General features: G+C 42.5%; 1 protein-coding gene across 2 annotated transcripts in view; it reads left to right on the top strand.

The window, feature by feature from the left end:
* The window catches only part of SLC10A6 (solute carrier family 10 member 6), a 42,999-nt gene that overhangs the window by 3,165 nt on the left and 23,846 nt on the right, over positions 1 to 15,988 (top strand). The window contains exon 2 of one of the 2 annotated variants that reach the window (XM_045998486.1): positions 10,429 to 10,699. In XM_045998486.1, coding sequence (XP_045854442.1) covers positions 10,443 to 10,699 — 257 coding nt within the window. In that variant the 5' untranslated portion in view covers positions 10,429 to 10,442. Of the gene's footprint in view, positions 1 to 10,322; positions 10,700 to 15,988 lie in introns of those variants that run through there. The other variant, XM_045998485.1, reaches the window with a different exon arrangement.

The raw sequence follows: 15,988 nt of genomic DNA on the forward strand, positions 1-15,988 counted from the left end.
GTAGAGCACTGGGTGTAGAGCATGCGCCACTGGGATTGAATGCTGGTTTCACCGCTTATTAAGCTGTGTTGTCTGGGACAAATTATTTAACTTTGTTGTGCTTTAGTTCCTTCCTCTGTAAAAGTCAGTAGTGATAGGGGTGCCTGGGTGGCTCAGTTGGTTAAATGTCGGACTCTCAATTTTGGCTCAGGTCATGATATCAGGGTCGTGAGATCTAGCCCTGCACTGGGCTCTGTGCTGGATGTGGAGCCTGCTTAAGATTCTCTCTCTGCCTCCGACCCTCCCCCTACTCATGTGCTCTCTCTCTAAAAAAAAAAAAAAAAAAAATTAAAAAGTGGGTAGTGATAGTTGTGACAGGTAAATGAGTTAAATATGTGAAGCACTTAGAACAGTGCCTGGCACAGAGTAAGCACTAACAGATAGCAGTGACTACTCTTACCAGTACCTCTTGTGCTTGGTACTACACAGGCCCTTGCAATCTGAAAATTCATTGCCTTCCGTTGTGGGAAATTATATTAATTTTTTGGTACATATTTCTACTTTATCATTTTCTCAACACATTCTAGAAGTACTATTAATATATGCTACATCTTCTGTACTGGCCTTCTAATTTTTTTATCTTTTCTCTCTTGTTTTCCAACCTTTTGTCTTTTGCTTCAGTTTCTGGAAGAAGCTCTGAGTTTTATCCTCTAACCATTATAAGTGTTTAATTTCTGGTCTTCTATTTTTTTCCTCTGAAGCCTTGCTCCTCTCCTTTTCAAAAAGTAACCTTTTTTATTCATGATTGCCTATCTTCCCTTAGCTCTCTGAGGACATGAAATAGATTCTTCTCCCTGAATTATATATGTTTCCTCAACACTGTTTTCTGTTAATTTTTATTTCTGTCTTTCACATGAAGAGCTCTCCCAGTAATCCAGGTGTGACCATGCATAACTTAAGGAAATAGAGGTGGCTTGGCTAATATAGGCCTGACTCAGGGGTCATGGAAGAAGTAGAAACCACAAGACAGTACCATTGATTGGGTGAGGTTGAGTGAGGGGATGTGGGTGAATGAAAGAGAGGAATTACTTTATTTGGAATTATGGGCATCATATAGTAGTCTTAATTGGTCCCTAGGGAAGGCAGTGTTGCCAATGTACCCTGAGTCTCAGGCTCTGTTTTCAACTTTTCTAGTAGGCTTCTGCCTTCCATTCATATCTCTTTTCAATTTCAGTCCCTCTCCTTCTCCTTGAATTATCCGTCTCCACTCTACGGACTTGTTCTGCACCTTGCAACTTTCACAGCATTGAAATGTGGGTGTCGTCACCTCCCTGGGCTGCAGTTGGCAGGTGACATTTTTTTTTCTTACATGGAATTACCTTTCCGTCAAAGCAAATCCTTCCCAGTTCCAGAAGCAGACTTCCTCTCTCATGGTTTCAGAGATTGCTCACCCGAGGACTATTTACTGTTGGCATTTAGTCTTCCACTTTCCACCACACATGTAGAACAGGTAAGATAAGCACAACGTGAACCCAACACACAACTGTATATTGGGCCGCCTTCTGCACCACCTCCTTCCCCAGAAGCTCTGTCGTATCAGAGCTCAGGTGTTCCCAGGAGGCTGACCATCAGAAAGCTAGCAGGGCAGTTTAACAACAGTGAAATTGCTTCACACGAGTCGTGGAAATAGCTAGCATGATTTCCTTCAAGATACGAGGAGGGTTATGTCCTAATTTTGGTGTTATTTTATCATGCAATCACATGACAAGTATATATATATCTTTTATCCCTTATGGCTCTTTTAGTATTTGAAAGAAATTTTCTAAGCTGTAACACAAGGTTTTGAAAAACAAATCAGAAATTTGGAAGCAGGAGCAAAGGAGAATTTATTTATTTTTTGATACTGACATTGTTATTTTTCTGGGTGAGATGCAACAGATGCTATTGATAATAATAACCAACACAATAGCTAATATTTATTGAGCACTTCGACTGTTCCAGGCACAGTAGCTAGAAAATGTCAGATCAAAAAGCTGGAAGTTCAGACCAGATGCTTGCCATTGAGGCCTGGTTTTCCTGTAAAAAGCAGATGCTTGAGCTCAGCAGCAGCCTTTATTTTGATTGATTTTGGCTAGAGTACTAGGTGCATGGCCTCTGGCTTAGCAATGGAGGGTGGAGAAAAAGCACTTCTGATCCTTTTCAAGCCAATGCTTGACGGCTTAACCTCTGTTCAAAGTATATAAAAGTATATAAAGAACGCTTTTCAGCGTTACTAAAAAGTATCTTGCTTTCTCTGCTCCTACCCTTCTTCCTGGGGGTAGTTGGGGTATGTGGTCAAGGATCTATTTTGCTTATATGTTCTTTTAGGGAGGCTGCTATGAAATACTTTACAACCTACAGGGAATGCTAGGTCGTATTCCTTGAATTTAGGATCCTGTGTGTTTGACTCAGGTAGCTACTTCAAAATAAGAGTTGTTCGGCGGTGGGAATTAGGACATTCCTCTCTTCGGCATGGCTGTTGTTCTTTCACAATGTCAGTCGACACCTTTTCTGTGTACCTGCTGCACGTGAGTTAAGGGTTTAGGAAGGTGAAGAAGAATGACCAGGATGTGACATATAGTTTGAGTGGCAGGAATAATAGTTTGTATGAGTGGAACTCGTGAACTCTCATGATTTCATCTATTTTTCATGTATGGTATAGACCCCAGATTTGACTCCTGTGATTTCGCCTTATCATTTCCTAGCTTAGCCCCTGGAAGGTTGTTTAACTTCTCTAAGTTTCTCCGCATTCCTGAGTGAATGAGGGTAATAATGGTACCTGAGTGATAAGATGGTTGGGAGGATTAACTGAGATATTTGTTTTTTCTTCCCCATCTTGGACTCTCCAGCTGGGGCCCTGTAAACTGGACAAAAAGATTAATGAGGGAAAGGAAGTTTATTAACATGCCCGTTGCAAATACACATGGGCACACTCAGAGATGAGTAACTCAAAGAGGTGTTAGAATTTGGGCTTATATAAAAGAACAAGAGAGAAGTGACAAGACAAAGAAAAAGGACTTTGAGCCTGTAGGGGTGGCAAATTGCGGGAAGGCAAATATATGGGCAAACTAACTGTAGATAAGGCCTAGTTTTAGCAAGGTTTTTTTCTGTAGATTCCTCTGGGATAGATTTCTCTGGGCTAGTAGGGTCTAGCGGGATCGCTTGGGGTTAGCTTCTGTCCTTCCTGGTAGAGAGGGAAGGGGAGACACCTTTACACATTTATGTCCTATTTTCAGGCATATAGAGGGAGGGCAGGGAGCTGTGCTTGTATCTGCTTCTTCGTCTTCTGCTCAGAATAATCCTTAAGTGAAAGTTCTACCACCCTGCACATATAGAGACCTATCACAGGACCTGGTACATAGGAAAGACTCAATACATGCTAGTTGGTTTTACTGTTATCATCACAGAAAATCAGTATCAGTTATTTCTCCAATGGCTGACAAATCCCATTAATTTTATCCATTACAAGATTTTCTTATAATTCTAGAGGTCAAACACTCTGAAAAAAATTTTATTTTATCTTTTTTAAAGATTTTATTTAATTTTTTGACAAAGAGAGATAGTGAGAGAGGGAACACAATTAGAGGGAGTGGGAGAGGGAGAAGCAGGCTTCCTGCTGAGTAGGGAGCCCGATGGGGGCGCTCGATCCTGGGTCTCAGGGATCATGACCTGAGCTGAAGGCAGACACTTAATGTCTGAGTCACCCAGGCGCCCCCTCCCCAATTTTTTTTTAAAGATTTATTTATTTGAGAGAGAGCGAGAGCAAGAGCACAAGCAGGGGAGCAGCAGAGGTGGAGGGAAAGAGAGTCTGAAGCAGACTGCGCCAAGCGCAGAGCCCGGGTGGATCTTGATCCCAGGACCCTGGGATCATGACCTGAGCCGAAGGCAGAGGCTTTTAACCCACTGAGCCACCCAGGCGCCCTTTATGGTTATAATCTTAATAACATCTGATCTGACGAGCTGAGGCCAGAAAAGGTTGTTGGGAAAAGGACCACAAATACTATTATAACTAGCATGCCACCTGTGCAGGTAAACACGTCTTTCCAGTTGATTCCAGGTGCTTCATTTTCTCTTCTGGTTATTTTATTCTGAAGGTGGAGGGGTGCTGTTTCAGGTTAAACACTTTGTCAGCCCGCTTTTCTATGTCCTGACTTGGCCCGTCAGTTCTTCTCACGCCCTTACATTCCATTTTCTGCAGGTATCTCTTACCTGGAAGCTTTGGTATTTGTGAGTCTCCCTTATAAAAACCTAAGAACAAAGACAGCGATTGAGTCATCTCAGCAGTCTGGCTCCTCAGAATCATCAGGCTCTTATCACGTTTTAGGAGCTGCTTGAAATAACCACAAGATTTCTTGATCTATAAACTTCGTCTGTCTCTGTTCCTTTTTCCTTAATTATAAAACAGTAATTTGTGGCCATTTCAAAGTTATGGCATAGTACTGAAAGTATAACGAAAAAAAAAATCATCCATAATCCTACATACAGAAGCAATCACTGAATTTTTGCAGTTGAATTTGGTCTCTTTATGTCATTATTTATTATTTTAAGTTTTTGTTTTTCAAGTATTCTCTACATCCAATGTGGGACTTGAACTCACAACCCCAAGATCAAAAGTCTGATGCTCTTCTGACTGAGCCAGCCAGGTTACCCCTATGTGCTTACCATTTTAACATGACTGGGAGCATTCTATCTGTACCTATCTATATCCATTTTTTTTTTTTTTTGCTTTATCTTCTAATATAAACATTTCTCGTTGTCAAAATATTTACATTTTAAATAGCTCCACAGTATCTCATTGTATCTTGGTTTACTTAAATTAGTCTCACTTTGGGAATTTAAATTCCCAGTTTTCTTGGTCCATAAATAGCAATGGTAATATAAATAAGAATGTATTTATAAATAACAATGCTGGGGCACCTGGGTGGCTCAGTCTGTTAAGCGTCAGCCTTAGACTCAGGTCATGATCCCAGGGTCCTGGGATTGAGCCACATATCAGGCTCCCTGCTCAGCAGCGAGTCTGCTTCTCCCTCCCCTACTCCCCTTGCTTGTGCTCTCTCTGTCTGTCAGATCAATCAATCAATCAATCAATCAATCTTAAACCAACAAACAATGCTATTACGGAATCATTTGCCCCAAATGGAATCATTTGCCCCAATAAATTTCTGCCAGTTTTGAAGGTTATTTATGAAGACAGGGTTTTAGACTTACAGTGACAAAGGCTCTGTGACATAGTGCCAGACTTTTCCCTGAAAGTTTACATGAATTTTCAATCCTACCTACGGTATATGAGAATATACTTTCACTCAACTTTTATCAACAAGGAACATTCACCTTTAAATTGTTTTCTTAGTGATAGGCAACATGTATTATCTTATTTTAATATACTTAAAAATTATTACTGATGTTGATTTCTATGTTTTTTCCCCCTATGATTGTTAACTGCTGTTTTGTGAATTTTCTGTTCAAGTACTGGCTGTTTTTTTTCCTGCAAGGTGATAGCATTTTTATTTTTGAGGTTTGGCTTTTAAAAAAATATATATAGAATTGGGTTTTTTACCTTATGTCATGTAACAGTCTATTATCCTACTACTAATTTCCTTTAATTTTGAATTGGATAAATAGTTAATTTGGATTAAATTAATAATAAATAATAAGTTTGGATTAAATACATAATTTCCTTTTGTTTTGGATCTATCTCATGAGTTTACTTAAGCTCTTGGAACCTATAGGATCTTTTTTTTTTTTTTAAGATTTTATTTATTTATTTTACAGAGAGAGAGATCACAAGTAGGCAGAGAGGCAGGCAGAGAGAGGGAGCAGGAAGCAGGCTCCCTACTGAGCAGAGAGTCTGATTCCGGGCTCAATCCCAGAATCCTGGGATCATGACCTGAGCCGAAGGCAGAGTCTTAACCCACTGAGCCCCCCAGGTGCCCCCTCCCCCTTTTTAAAGATTTTATTTATTTATGCGACAGACAGAGATCACAAGTAGGCAGAGAGGCAGGTAGAGAGAGAGGAGGAAGCAGGCTCCCTGCTGAGCAGAGAGCCTGATTCTGGGCTCGATCCCAGGACCCTGAGATCACGACCTGAGCCGAAGGCAGAGCCTTAACCCACTGAGACACTCAGGCGCCCCCCCCCCCTTTTTTTAAAAGTAATCTCTAGCCCAGCATGGGGCTTGAACTCAAGACCCTAAGATCAAGAGTTACATGCTCTACAAACTGAGCCAGCCAGACACCCTGGAACCTATAGTATTCTTTATGTCCTTCAAGCATCTAGATGTTTCCCCTCATACTAATTTCAGAGTTTGCTGAACAATTCCTTAGCCATGTTGAATTACCTTTTATTTTGGCACATTCCCTTCAACCTTTATATTCCTAGACAGAAGAGGCTGGCTTTTCAGTTGGTTTTTTTGAAGAGTATCTTTCACCTTTAATTCTATTTGCAGAGAATAGAAATACAGGAGCTATTTCCTGTGATTTGTATAGATGGATCTCAAAATTAAGGTGTATATATGTGGCACAGATTCAGGTGCATTTTAAGCTTGTGAGTACATGAGATGAATTGAGAAATTAGGGATTAGTTGGTTTATTTCTCCATGTTTATTCCAAGTTGTGGTATTTTATACCTGAGCTATGTTTAACTGATTGTCAGTTTTTTCAGAATGATTCTGTTATCGACTGCTTTCATTGCTTCCCATCCATGTGTTCCAGGGAAATGAGGATAGGCTGAGAATTAGCCTAGGATTTTAATCCTAATGTTAATTGACTTGTCTAATAACCCTGGACAAATCATAGGACCCTAGTAGGCCTCTGTTTCCTTATCTGTGAAGCAGGAATGGTAGTAGTTACCTCTTAGAATGGATGTGAAGATTGAATGGGAGCTCATGAACTGCTTCACTAACTTAGGGTATAAATTTGGTCATTCCTTTTAAAAACTTCTAATCACTTGAATCCCTACATGCCAGTTACATTTAGGATCCCCTATTTAAAATCTCCTTTACATTTTTTTTTAAAAGATTTTATTTACTTATTTTAGAGAGACAGAGAGATTGTGAGTGGGGAGAGAAATTGAGGGAGATGGAGAGAGAGAATCCCAAGCAGAATTTGTGCTGAGCATGATCTCAGGACTCTGAGATCATGACCTGGAGCTGAAATCAAGAGTCTAATGCTGAACCAACTGAGTCACCCAGGTGCCCCTAAAATCTCTCTTACAAACTGACAAGAACTCCAGGGGCTTACTCTCTCAAGGGAGTTTCCTTCCCAGGATGGGGACAAACTGGGAAAAACCTGGCATCCCCTGGTAGGCCCTGTTTGCAGCTGCTGCTGCTTTGTTGGGACCTTTTCAGTCAGTTGTTTCCACCCAGTCCGATGGTCTGTTGTGCACTGCTGCCTTGCCCCTTCTAGTCCAGATCTTTGCATACAACATGGCGGTGCTGAAGCTTGACCTCTCAAGGTTACTTTTTTTTTTTAGGTTATATCCACATACTCAGTCACTGTGCCCTGTATCATCCCGCGATGTCTGTGCCAGGGTGACTTGATCTAGAGGAAATTGTCCAGACACCCCTTGCTTTCATGGTGGGTCATTGGACTTTAGTATCTTTTCCTGACAGTGGACCTCAGTTGAAACCCTCCTAACTCATTTGAGAAATTCCGATAGCACTGTATTTCAAACGGTAAGAGTCCAAGGTCACTTTCCCTTTCAGGAAGCTCCTAACATCCACTATGCAGTGGAGTCCCTTTCTTCCCAGCTATCAGAGCTGAGTACCAAGCAAAAGTTCCTATTACGTCTTTGATGAATGTCTCATTAAACTCAAATTTGATTAACTAAGAAGGGCTTTTGAGTGACTTCCAGGAGCAAAGAGGGTCTGTCAAAGGCCTTTTGACATTACCCAGACAGAAATAATGTGATACCTTCTGTCACTAAAGTAAAAACCAAAAAAAGTTCTGCTTCACTAGACACAGACACGTATGTGTGAAGGACCCAGCATACTGTCACCTAGTAGGTGCTTAAAAAATGTTCTGTCTTCCTCCTCCATTCATCCTCAGCTCGACCACATCTCTGCCCCCTTCAGCTGGAAACACAAAGCTTTCCAAAGACCTAACTCATTCTTAACTGTCCATTTCTCTGCTGAGCTTTGTACTGATATAGCACAGGTGGTTCTGGGTTGTTTTCTTTTCTTTCTTTCTTTTTTTTGGTTAAGGATTTTATTTATTCATTTGTTTGTCTGTCAGAGAGAAAAAAAGAGAGCACACAAGCAGGGGGAGCAGCAGGCAGAGGGAGAAGCAGGCTCCCCACTAAGCAGGGAGCCTGCTGCGGGACTCGATCCCAGGATCCTGGGATCATGACCTGAGCTGAAGGCAGATGTTGAACTTACCAAGCTACCCGGCGCCGCCTGGGTTGTCTTCTGACAGTCTCACCAAGCTTGGTGTAAATGCTGGTTTGTTCTTGGGCTTGAATCAAGAGTTGGTGGCAGTAGGTCCTCATGCTGACCTCTGACGGCTTCCAGCGAGTTTCTAAGTTCAGAGCTGCTTTTACAGTGTCTTTGCCTAAGCCAGTTTATACTCTCCACTTTCTCCAAATAGTCAGATTTTTCTTAAAGATTTATTTCTTTATTTTAGTGGGGGAGGGGCAGAGGGAGAGGGAGAGACTCTCAAGCAGACACCCCGCTGAGTGTGAAGCCCTCGGTACAGTCTCAACCCTGAGATCATGACCCAAGCCAAAACCAGGGTTTGGAAGGTCAACCAACTGAGCCACCTTGGTGCCCCTCAAATTGTCAGATTTTATTTCACATTTGTATTTAATTTGTATTTTTTCAAGATTTTATTTATTTATTTGAGAGAGAGACAGAGAGCACAAGCAGAGGGAGGGGCAGAGAGAGAAGCAGACTTCCCGATGAGTGGGAGCCTGATGTGGGACTTGATCCCAGGACCCTAGGATCATGACCTGAGCTGAAGGCAGACGCTTAACCAGTTGAGCCACCCAGGTGCTCCTTAATTTGTATTTTTATGTAGCAAACATGCTTAGAGCATTTTGTCATGGAAAATAATTTGCTAATCCAAAAATAAATAATGCATAGCTAATATTCCTCTTAAGACAGGTAGAGGTGCTTTATAAAGTGTACCTTGTCACCAACCATTACCCCATAAATAAACTTTCTGCTCTCTGTGAGAAAGGGTGTGGCATCTACTCTTTTGTAGGTTTAGTTTCATGGAACCATATTTTCCTTGTCTGGTTCTCCAATGAGATGTGTGTCTGTGTGGTTAAGACAAAGAGAAGGGCCCCTGGGCCATTGCGGTCAGAGGCTGGCCTCAGACTATCCCCAGCCTTCAAGACAAGTTCTTTATTACATTCTCTTCCAGAATTCCCAGACCTCATCACGAGACCCAGGGGTGTGGCATCCCAAAGCCGACTCTGTTCTCCAAAAGAAAGTGACAGCTTCCTTGTATTATTTTGGGTACAGAAATGAGTTTCCATATGTTCGATGAAACAATTCAGGTGCTTAATACCATATTATTCTTTTTTAAAAAATACCATATTATTCTTACAGGTTTTTAATTACTGGCTTCAGATACAAATTCTAGTAGAAAAAGAAGACAAACTGAGGGGTGCCTGGCTGGCTCAGTCAGTAGAGCATGCAACTCCTGACCTCAGGGTCCTGAGTTCAAGCCCTAGGTTGGGTTTGGAGCGTCCTTAAAAAAAAAAAAAAAGAAATCAATAAAGAAGAAAAATTGAGGCCAATTCTGAAGCACTCCTGAAACGATTGATCCTTGCTCTCCTGACATTTTCTTAACTGAACTTTTGCTTTAATATTTTCAACAGAAATGTTCTGCTAATGCGAGGGGGAGTGGCTTTGGCTTAGCGCCTTTGTTTTTTCCAGTTAGCCTTCCTCTCCATAAAGCATTGCATCCTGGTTCTTTGAAATCCCCATTGAATTTGGACAAATTACGTCTTGGCACTCAACCCATTTTCCTGGAACACAATGTGATGCTGACGACACAGCCCAGTCACGCCACTTGACAATAAATTTGCTTGTCTCATTTCACTTGAATATTCAGTGGTGAGTAAGAACAGAAGTGGAAAGCCTTACTTACTGCAGTTTATTATCTGTTTCGTGTCCGTGATAATTACTTTTATAATGCCATTCATGAATGCATTGATCAGATTAGGCTGAATCACCTGGCTGGCCAATAAGCATTGGAATGATTCTCCATGCGTGACTTGGTTGCATTATTACAAAACGTGGCCGAGACCTGCCCAGCCATCGCGGCAGACGTTCATTTGTGATGCTGCCTTAAGGAGATGAAGAGATGAGAGCCAACTGTTCCGGCAGCCCAGCCTGTGCTGCTAACAGTTCAGAGGAGGAGCTGCCGGTGGGACCAGAGGCACATGGGAACCTTGAACTTGTTTTCACAGTGGTGTCAGCCGTGATGATGGGCCTGCTCATGTTCTCCCTGGGATGCTCTGTGGAGTTCCAGAAGCTCTGGGCACACATCAGGAGACCCTGGGGCATTGCTGTGGGACTCCTCTGCCAGTTTGGCCTCATGCCTCTCACAGCCTATCTCCTGGCCATCAGTTTCTCTCTGAAGCCCATCCAAGCTATTGCCGTTCTCGTCATGGGGTGCTGCCCTGGGGGAACCATCTCTAACATTTTCACCTTCTGGGTCGAAGGAGATATGGATCTCAGGTAAGGTACACTAGGGAAGCCTGGAAGTCTCCCCTGAAAGCCCTGATACCTTTGTGTTTAAATTCTGCTGAGCTTTAGGTAGAGGTTCCAGTGGGCAGTGTTTCATGGAGTCCAGTCCTGGAAAAAAAGAAAGGACTTTCCTTTCTGAGCTTAAAACGTGCTGGACTGTGATCATCCGCTGTGTTACTGGCAGCTGCTTCTCTGAGAAGTAGGGCTCGGTTCATGTGTAATAGTGGAGGCAGGTTTTCTCCTCCCCTGATGGCCCATCCTAGGCATGAACTCATTCTCGCCCACACTGGCAGTGTTAACAGTCTTGGTTCCCAGTCTCCCAGGACATAGGCTGAGCATCCCCGAAAGCTCATGGCAGGGGTCTCTTTGGTGGTGGTGGGAGTGGTGGTGGCAGAACGGAATGACACCCCTGTAGCTCTAGGCAGCAGGTGTTACCTTTACATCTATTTTATGAAGCAAGTATTTGGGGGCACTGGGTAAAGGAGCTTTTGGGGTATGTGATAGACATAACCTGTTTTAAGTGCTGCTGGAGTTAGTTGAGTTGACCTGGGGAGCAACATAAAGACTTCTATGACTGAAAATGTTCTTTCTTGTTGGTTTGCAGACTAAACATTCATCATTAGTGCCTCAGTCTTTTTTTTTTTTTGACAGAGAGAGATCACAAGTAGACAGAGAGGCAGGCAGAGAGAGAGGGAGGGAAGCAGGCTCACCCGATGCGGGACTCGATCCCAGGACCCTGAGATCATGACCTGAGCCGAAGGCAGCGGCTTAACCCACTGAGCCACCCAGGCGCCCCTAGTGCCTCAGTCTTTTGGGTTAAGCCAGGGACCTTACCCAGTTGTGTAAATAAATGCTTTCTCGGAGACACTAGGCTTTATTATTCATTTACACTTTAATGAGGATGAATTAATCACATATCTTTGGGAGTACCTCTTTTGATGCTGAAAAAAGGGCATTTGAAGAAAGAATAGAGGGAATGCTTGGGTGGCTCAGTCGGTTAAGCATCTGCAGCCTTCAACTCAGGTCATAATCCCGAGGTCCTGGGATCAAGCCCCGAGTTGGGCTCCCTGCTCAACGGAGAGAATACTTCTCCCTTCGCCTGCTGCTCCCCCCATTTGTGCTCTCTCTCTCTCTCTCTGAGAAACAAACAAGTAAATAAAATCCTTTTTTTTTTTTTAGAGAAAGAATAGAGAAGGCACAGTTGGGAAAATAAAAGCAAAAAACAGTGGTCTTTCTAGATTCTTTGTTTACTTACGAACTGTTTCACCTTCTGCGCAAGGGGAGGATGAGTTATGAATGTAAATCTTTGCTCGATGTGTATGTCCTGTAGTTGAGATTTATTACGCGCTGCATGGCGAATCGCGGTGCTGGTGGTGCTGGGAGTTGGCATCAGTGGAGCAGCTACAGGTCTGGGTTTCCGGTTCCCTGCCGGTACTGAATGCTTAGCAGACAAACCGTTTCACCTGTGCATATTAATGGGCTCATTCCACGCGGAAGAGTTAATTTTCATATGACAGTGCTTTGAGTTACCCACTTATTGGGGGTTTGAAAAGAATCACTAATTCAAAAAAATACATTAATATGCACTGCTAATGCTGATTACATACAGTTGATCATTAACATGAAAATTGGAAGATGATAAGTATTTTTTACGCGGTCTACATATCAGTGGTAAGTTGTGGGACCTAAATATTCTTGGAATGGAAAAGGACATTGTACGAATTGAGTGAGTATGTTGTGAGGCATGAGGTAGATGCTTTCTGTACTCTTTCTCTTCTTTCGTGGTTCTCCTAATAACTTTGTAAGTGACCCTTTCTTATCCTGAGTGTTAACAGCTGAGAAAATGGGGACTCAGATTGGTGAAGGAGTTTGCCAAATGCTAAGCCAAGTATGGAAGAAGGCAGATGGGAATTTACATCTGTTTCTCATCAGCCCGCAATTTAGGCATTTTCTTCCATGCCATTTATTAATGCAACTCAATCTTCTGTTCTGAGTAGGAGCATAAATCTTAAAGCAGTGTTCTCAAACATTTCTGCTCTGGGAAACAGAACATTTATTAACTTCATCTTTTATTAGTCGACATTGTAATAAAAGTACCAGTGAATAGGAAGTCTATAAAAGATAAAGCTCATTTTACTTCCTTTTGCCAACTCTGTCCTTAATTAGCTTCATGTTAGTCAAATTATTTAACCTATAAACCTCATCTCCTCATTTGTAAAATGGGTTACAATTACCTATTCCCCACAAGACTGTATTTTAAGGAGGAAATATACATTCAGGGTGCCAGGCACATGGTAGATATGTAATAAATATTACCTACTTCTCCCCCTTTTTAGAAATTTTAGTTGTGAATCTCACAAACAAAAAATAAGCAAAAAACAAAACAAAACCAAACCCTGTAAGAAATGAAATTTTAAAATGGTGACTAAACATTAGATTTTCAAAAACTTATTGATATGAGTAACAAAAATCTTAATACTCAGTAAAAATTGCAACTAGAAGAAAATTCAGTTTTCTTGATTGAGTGTCCAGGTTCATTGAGTGTACAGGTTCTTCCCACTTGATTACCAACAAAAATAACTTTTAAGACAAAAAAATCGGACAGTCCTTTGTAGGAATTCTGTTTTCATGCTAGATAAAATCCGTAGGACTTTAGAAGAACATCTTTGTTTCACAAAAGAGGAAATTGAGGTCTAGCTTTGTGCAGATCGCCCAAACATATTTCTCATGTCTTAATTCTGTACTTCATTCAGTCTACCTGTAGTTCTCCAGGTGCTCACCCCAAGCAGGGCGTTTCAGAATCAACATGCATGAACCAGTTTCTGCATTCTGCGTGTGAGACGATAACACCCATCGCTGTCCCAGTCACCTGGGCTCGTCATCTAGGCATTCCCCTGTGGCTCCTTTCATTCTTCAGCTTATTCACTCAGTCCGATGTCTAGACCTGTGGCCCATCCTCTCGCTTGTCACTCACAGCCAGTGCTTCCTCCTCCTCTCCAATGCCAGTTCCTTAAGGCAGCCCCTCATAATTCCTTTCCTGGCCAATTGCAGCATCTTCACAGTCTTCTCTCCATCTTGGGTCTCTCCACTATGGTTTTAGAGTATGTGAATGAGGCAGCTCTGGGTCAGACTGTCTATATTTAAATCCTGACTTGGTAACTCTTTCTTGTAACTGGAAATCATAACACTTCCCTATGGTATTGTAAACAGAAATGGACATCTTATGCATATAAAGGCTTCTCAACACCTAGAGACCTGGGTAGACATTAAGCCAGGTCTAACCTACTTCTCTGGGTTTATTTCCCAATAAGCACAAACTAGTCTGTAGTGAGAATGGACTACTCACTGTTCTTTGAACATATCCCACACTTTCCCAACTTCCATTCCCTCAGCCTGGAATGCCTGTTTGGTCCCTTCTAGTCATAATATTATTCTTCATTATAATTGTTCTAGAAAGCAACAGGCTGGTGTATATATATGAAGAGCCTAAAAAGTTACCCTGTTCTTGGACTGAGCTCAGCTCATCTTGGCTAGGTTCTTTTACATGTGTGGGGACTGGATAAATGTAGATTGGTCTTGGATGGCCTCATCTGGGACTACTGGATTCTCTTCCACAAGGTCTCTCATTCTCCAGCAGGCTAGCCTAGACCCGATCATATGACAGAAGCAGGTTCTGAAAAAGAGGAAGCATACAAGATCTCTTGATATCTGGGCTGGAAACCAGTTCATCCTCATTTCTACCACATCCCATTGGCCAGTGCATTTTGCAAGACCCGCCCAGATTCAAGGAATGGAGAAGTAGTTTCTGCCTCTTGATGGGTGAGCTGCAAGGTCAAATTGCAGAGGGCGTGGCTAAGAACGGGGGGGGGGGGGGGAAGAATTGGGGACCTTTTTTTAAAAAATTTTTTTATTTTTTATTTTTTTTAAAGATTTATTTATTTATTTATTTGACAGAGAGAGAGATCACAAGTAGACAGAGAGGCAGGCAGAGAGAGAGAGAGGGAAGCAGGCTCCCTGCTGAGCAGAGAGCCCGATGCGGGACTCGATCCCAGCACCCTGAGATCATGACCTGAGCCGAAGGCAGCGGCTTAACCCACTGAGCCACCCAGGCGCCCAAGGGACCTTTTTTTTTTTAAAGATTTTATTTATTCACTTGACACAGAGAGATCACAAGTAGGCAGAGAGGCAGGCAGAGAGAGAGGAGGAAGCAGGATCCCGGCTGAGCAGAGAGCCCGATGTGGGGCTCGATCCCAGGACCCCAGGACCATGACCCGAGCCGAAGGCAGAGGGTTTAACCCACTGAGCCACCCACGTGCCCCAATTGGGGACCTTTTTACAATCTACTGTACTAAAGATGGACAGAATTCTTGCCTTTGAGGGTAGGACGTGAAAACTAGGATTTGGCATTATACCGTAATGGTTAAGTGCACCCTGGGGCCAGCAAGTAGAGCTGTCACTAACTGGGTCATCTTGGCAGATTATATAAATTCTTTATGTTTCAGGGGCGCCTGGGTGGCTCAGTTGGTTTAAGTGTCCTATTTGACTTCAGGTCATCATCTCAGGGTTGTAAGAAGGAGCCCCACCTTGGGCTCCTCATCCAGTGTGGAACCTGCTTAAGATTCTCTATCTCCCTCTGCTCCCCCTCCTCACTTGTGTGCTCTCTCTCTCTCTTTCTAGAAAATTAAAAATTCTTCATGCTTCAGTTTCCTCACTTCTAAAATAGGGGGAAGCATAACCTGCCTCATGGGTTGTTCTGAGGGTTGAATGGATATATACGAAGTGCTTAGAATCTCAGCTGGCACGAAATGCTATGCGTCTTCGTATGGGGCTGGCAAAAGAGCACCATGTCAGGGTCTGTGTTTTCGTCTCTGCTCAAGAAGCTGTGTGACTTTGAATAATTACTTCTCTGGACCTCAATTTCCTCTTTCGTAGAATCAATGCATTAGACTCTCTGAGGTCCTTTTAAAATGTACAGAACATGAAATACACCATTTCAATCATGTTCAAGGGTACAGTTCGGTTGCATTAGTCCACTGCCATTGCTGTGGATCAGCAGCGGCCATCTCTCCAGAGTTCTTATCTTCTCAAACTGAAACTCTGTACTCGTTACACGATAACCCCCTTCCCCTTCAGGCCCTGTCAACCACAATCTCCCTCCTGTCTCTTTGAATTGGACTAAATGTCTCATCTAAGTGAAATCATATAATATCTGTCCTTTTCTCTCTGACTTATTTCACTTAACATAATGTCTCCAGCGTGCATCCATGTTGTATCATGAGT

Source organism: Meles meles, chromosome 2, assembly GCF_922984935.1.
Source record: "Meles meles chromosome 2, mMelMel3.1 paternal haplotype, whole genome shotgun sequence".
Lineage (NCBI taxonomy): Eukaryota > Metazoa > Chordata > Mammalia > Carnivora > Mustelidae > Meles > Meles meles.